The 6000-nt window shown below is 47.1% G+C and overlaps 1 protein-coding gene across 1 annotated transcript in view; it reads left to right on the forward strand.

The window, feature by feature from the left end:
- ERGIC1 (endoplasmic reticulum-golgi intermediate compartment (ERGIC) 1) overlaps positions 1-3452 on the forward strand; it is a 153947-nt gene extending 150495 nt beyond the window's left edge. The window contains exon 10 of the mRNA XM_006884427.1: positions 3345-3452. Coding sequence (XP_006884489.1) covers positions 3345-3452 — 108 coding nt within the window. The remainder of the gene's footprint in view (positions 1-3344) is intronic.
- The last annotated feature ends 2548 nt before the right edge of the window (positions 3453-6000 follow it).

Here is a 6000-nt window from a genome sequence, read left to right on the forward strand (position 1 = left end):
GTCATCCTTATTCAGTGTCCAAATTCCAAATGCATTAGAAACAATTGAAATGATGGCTTTGATCAGGCACTCCTTATTCTTTAAACTGACATCCTTGCTCCTCAGCACTTCAGAGAGGTCCTCAACAGCAGATTTATCCAAAGAAACATATCTTTTTATTTCTTGACTGCTACCATTCTGGGTGTTAATTGTGGATCTGAGTAAAATGAAGTCATTGACAAACTCAATCTTTTCTCCATCTGTCATGACGCTGACTGTGTAAAAGAGGTACAAGAATAGAACCTATCTCCTGTGGAGTTCCTGGGTGATATATATTGTCAACACAAACAGCTGCTAACCAAAGATTGATGTTTCACGTTTACCCAGTGGCATTGGCCTTGTGATCTGTTGCTGAAAATCAACTATTGATAACTCAGTGGACCCCAGGATTATTGCCCTGCTGTTGTTAATGTGAGTCAACTGCAACTCATAGTGACCCTAAGTACAGTAACTCTGAACCCTGCCCTGTCCTGAGCCAATCTCACTACCTCCAGCACACCTATCTGCATTATCCCAGTTACTGTATCAATCTGTCTCATCCAGAGTCTTCCTCTCCTGTGCGGTCCCTCTTTCCTTCTGAGTATGACGTCCTTCTCCAGGGACTGGTTCCTCCTTGGCAGCATGCCCAAAGTGTATGTGAGATGAAGCTTTAAAATTCTTGCCTTCAAGGAACAACTACATAGTGGTGCTCCACTGAAGATGATTTGGACCACATCTGCAGACATTTCCTATTGACATAGTAGGAGAGAGAACTGCTGGCATCTAGTGGGAAGAAGTCAGGGATGCAACTGACCATCCTACACTGAACAGGATAGGTGCCCACAACCAAGAATTATTTGGTCTCAACTGTCAGCAGGGCTATGAGAAACCCTGTCCTAATACAAGTTCCCTGGAAGCACTGTAGGCCCCTCTCTCCTTTGTAGCACTTGCTTTGGTTGTAATGTATTGGTACAATTATTTGGTCGTTAGCTAGATGTCGGCCTGGTCTGACTATGCGTTTCACTGGATGGGGGTGTGTGAGGGGATGTGTCCTGTTCCCCTGTGTCCCACTGATCACTGATGTACTCTAAGCTTGTAATAGTACAAGATTTGTGTCTAACTCTAATCTGTCCAGGCAAATGCTTTCTCTCTAGCCCATGCCATATTTCAGTTATAGGCAACTCTGAGCCTACAAGCTCCAGCATTACCATTTCCAGACTGTCTGATCTGCGACCAGGGGGGCTACCTTTCTGAACCTCTATTAATTCTTCTAGAAATAGGACTTTAAATCAGTTTAGAATTGTTGTTCTTAGGTACCAACAAAACTCATAGTTAGGTCAACTCAAACTCACAGCGACCCTGTGAATAACAGATCTATCTGCACATTGCCCCATCCTGCGCCCTTGTCACCGTCTCTGATACACTTGAACCCATTGTTACAGTCACTGTGTCACGCTGTATTGTTGAGGGTCTTCCTCTCTTTCTTCGATCCTTTCCCTTTCCCAGTGTGAAGTCTTTGTCCCAAAGACTGGCCCCTCCTGAAAACATGCCGAAAGTATGTGAGATGAAGTGGAATAGTAGTTGACACCAAAAACTTCAGGCCACGCTGCACCTGAGTTCACGTGACTTAACTTCCTTTGTTTTCCTCACCTGTGAAATGAGCCTAAGCTCCTTCCTTATTCACCAGGTTAACGAGAATGAAATGAGCTGAAGTTGATGATGGCTGATTTTTTTTTAATTTCTTATAAATACCCAATTTTTTTTGTGCAAAAATAGATGTTTCTCTTTTTCATCTGCAAGAAATGAAAAGCACACACCATTTAAAATACAACCGGTCCCCAAAAGTTATAAAATTTTGGTTCACATCATGAATCATATTGAATGTGTGAATCATAATGATTCACATATTGAATCAACACGGACATTGGAGGGGGGAGCAAAAACCTATTAAAGCAAGATTTAAGACTCACTCAAAATGATGGCTTTTCTGTAAACAGAATACCAAATTTGTTGTTATTGAGTAGATTTTAACTCATAGGGACCCTGTAGGGCAGAGCAGAGCTGCCCCTTTGGGCTTCAAAGGCTCTAACCTTTACAGAAGCATTCTGCCTTGTCTCTCCACAAGGTAGGTTTGAACTGCCAACCTTTTAGTTAACAGCCAAGAAAACGTTCCAACACAGACAGTTAGTTACTCTTTGGTGGGAGTGGTGGGTGAAGCACTGTGTTTTACTGGACTCTTAACATGTTATTCTGTTTGGGCAGCCAAATGGGAGGATGATTCTAGGTTTTTTTGGTTGGTTTTTTTTTTATAATTTAGTTTGTTTATTTTTCATTTCAATGAACATCTACAGAGATTTTGGAATTCCATTCATCCATTGTTGCACACTTCTCCACACACAAACCCCTCCCCCTCCCCCCCTTTGCTCCTCTCCTTGAAAAGCAAAAGAAAAACTCCCTCATTGGTACACAATCCCCCCTGCACCTCCCTAAACCCCACCCCCTACCCCCAAATATAATCCACTCTGCAACCCTCATTGTGTACTCCTACGATAAAAATAATGCCCTAAAATATAATACTTTTAGACTATTCTCTCCCCCGTAGACTTCAATGCCGTAAACATATTTCATCCAGTTTTTCTCAGTCTTACCCCACCCCAATGCCAGCCTCATTCTACAACAGTGGCACCATACAGCATTTGTCCCTTTGTGACTGAGATACCTCACTCAGCATAATGTCCTCCAGGGTCACCCATTTTGAATAATACTGCAGTTTTAATGCTGAACTTTGACTCAGGCAACTGTTTTATTTTGAATGGGTTTGTTTGTTTGTTTTGCTTTAGCCCTGGCACCTTAAACTTTTGGTGACCTATGAGAGAACCCTAATGCAGTTTCTCCGCAGGGAAGCAGCACTGGTCAGCAGGGTACTGGGCAGGCTGGCTAGTGGAGCGCAGGGGCCATGCTTGTGGATCGCCTTTTGCATTGGATAGAGGGAGTGCTTTTTAGATGGGAGCCAGTGGCTGGGCTTGGAAGGATGGAGAATGGAGGTCTTTATGGAGTGATCTGTTGTTATTTTGGTCTCCGGTGCTGAAAGGTGACCAGCCAAGAGAAGGCTCCAGGTAGGGATGGTTACTTTTACACCGCCTTTGGGATTGCAGCGCAGCTTCTTAGCACTAAGCCACCAGAGCTCCTCTGTTGCGTAATCACTTGAGCCTGGAGTGTGCTCCAGACACATGGTGTCTGCACCTCCCTGTCTCATGACTTGGGCGGGGTCTCACCTGGTACCTTCCCCAGCGCTGACCTCTGACGTCCCTCCCGCTGTCTTTCAGATCTGTGCCATCATCGGTGGGACCTTCACCGTCGCAGGCATCCTGGACTCCTGCATCTTCACAGCCTCGGAGGCCTGGAAGAAGATCCAGCTGGGCAAGATGCATTGACACCCACCCTGCCTGGTGGCCAAGGACACAGGGAGGCCACCAGCCCAGTGTCCAGCACCCTGTGTCCCCCGCCCTCTGTTTTGACCTCTGGCTGCAACCCAAGGTGGTGGGTATGAGGGGTGGTTCAAGCTTTTGTAGCTACCTCTTCTCCCCATGTTTGATTTGAGAAAAATTTCACTGCCTGAAGTTGGTGTCCCTGTCCTGGGAAGCCCCAAGACTAGAGTCAGGCAATGAAGGGGGGGCTCAGGGATATTGGAGACCACCCCTGGGAAGACTCCAATCTCTAGCCTCCTAGGGGAACAGCCCAGAATCCCCCTCAACCAGCTCTCAGCCAGGCTTTGACAATCTTGAAGCCCCCTCCCACCCTTTGGACACACTAATCGTTGGTTTCTCCCCCGCACAATCCACGGGCCCCAGAGATACTTGGACTCTGAGCTTTGGACAGGCTGCCCACAGGTACTGCCCCCTGGCACCTTTAGCAGAGAATGGTACTTCCCAGGCAGGGCCCTGGGAGCTGGCACTACAGGTGGAACCCTCTCTTCTGCTCCATCTCTTACTGCCCAGCTGAGAACTCCAGGCCTCAAACCCTCACCCCTGCTCCTCTCTGTTCCCTCTAAGAAGCAGACGCCTACTTTTATGGCAGCAGCAGCAGAGACTCAGATCGGACCACAGAGCACTCAGGGAACAGCATGCAGGTTTCCCCCTGAACTTGTTTCCCCCAGCCCTCCACCAATGTGCCTCGGCCCTTTGCTGTGTGCTTACAGCATGTCTTAGCAGAGGGGCTGGTTCCCACTGCCAGGCCCACCCCACCTCCGTTGGGTCTGCATTGGTGGGGGCGGGGCCATGGGACATGAAAGTCACCTTTGAGAACTAGACATGGTCCATATGTGCGATTACATCCAGACAGGAAGCCTCTTTCTCTGCAATCCTAAAGTCGTCATATCTCTCTCAGCCTCTTCCAAACAGCCGCCACCGGTCCCAGGGCTGGTGGTCCATCTTCAGACCAGCATTCAGACTTCCATGCAACCCAGGTGCCCCTGTGTCCGTGACTGGATGGGTGGTCACACACTGACACCTACCTGCCCAGGCCCAGAGCAGCCCCAGGGTTGCCCCACTTTCCCCTTTGGTGGGTGCCCTCCCTGCTACTCCCCTCATTCTTCCCCTTCATTTCTGAAAAGGAGAGGCAATGGTCCAGGCAGGAATTCTACCCAGGGAATGTTAGCTCTACCCCCCTGTCCCACAGCATAGGCTGCCCTCCTGTTTTCCATTTATAACAAAATTGTTTGCATACTTTTGAAATTAAGGGGTATATCCAATGGAAAGATTTTTGTTTTCTTTTTTGAAAAATATCTATGTGGAAAGCTCAAGGCTCTGTCATGTATAGTGTTTGGCCCTGAATTCCAATTTGAAAGCATCATCTTTTGCAAAAGAGTTGATTGATATTGTGAGTGTTAGTTGCATTTGATTATTTCTGGTGTCTGTGACCACTTGGGTAGGTTTTTTTCTTCACATACTGTTGCCCATTTTCAGAGAGGAGTTCTATGTTTTGTGCGTGAGTATGTGTGCCTGCAAAGGGTCGGGTGGGGAGGGCTGGGCAGGGGGGTGTGGCATGCACATGCGTTGAAATTCCATTTTTGTGTGTTTTGGTTTTTTTTAAAAAAACTTCGGACATAGAAGATGTCAGTTTCCTATGGAAGAGACACCTCTGATTTGTTATTCTTATAAACAAAATCTAAAAGGGGGGGGATATGTCTTCATGCTTTCCCCACACACATTGAGTTCAAATAGATTAAAAAGGCTGATTTTCAGAAATGTGGCTGTATGTTTGTTTCTGCCTTAATGTGTAGCTGGGTGGCCTCAAAGCTGGAATCACAATTAGAATGGAATTTCATTCTAAAAGAGGACAGTAGGGCACTGTTAAAGAAGATCTGTGAAGGTAATCAGACAGACAAGACCCTTTGGAGGAAGCCCTACCTTGGTGATGCAAACAGTTTACACCAGCATGCTTGGAAAAGTAGAAGGGCAGTGAAAAGAGGAGGAACCTTGCCGAGATTGATGGTCACCGTCACTGCGATAGTAACCATAATCACAGCAGAGACTGAAGATGGAGTAGCATCAAGCAGGGTTTCATTCTGTATGGGCTTGCTGTGCATCAGGGCAAACTTGATGATGCCTAACGAGAGCAGTTAGGGAGCTCTAGTGGTGTGGTAAGTGATTGCACTGCCAACACAAAGGTACGCCGTTCGAGGCCACCAGCTGCTCCATGAGAGAAGGATGGGCATTCTCGTCCCATGTGATTTACTGCCTTTGTAAACCTGCTGAAGGGTCCACTTTGGGTGTCTTCCAATTTGACAGTGTTGTTGTTGTTGTTATGTGCCGTCGAGTCGCTTGCGACTCATAGCGACCCTATGTACAACAGCCCCAAACTCTGCTCTGTCCTGTGCCAATTGCACCATCTCTGACACTCCCATCCCAATTATCCCAGTCACTGAATCAATCCACCTCATAGAGGGCCTTCCTCTCCTGTGCTGTCCCTCCACCCTCCCAA

This window comes from Elephantulus edwardii, unplaced genomic scaffold (genome assembly GCF_000299155.1).
Source record: "Elephantulus edwardii isolate Elephantulus edwardi_28Jun2011 unplaced genomic scaffold, EleEdw1.0 scaffold00033, whole genome shotgun sequence".
In the NCBI taxonomy this organism is placed as follows: Eukaryota; Metazoa; Chordata; class Mammalia; order Macroscelidea; family Macroscelididae; genus Elephantulus; species Elephantulus edwardii.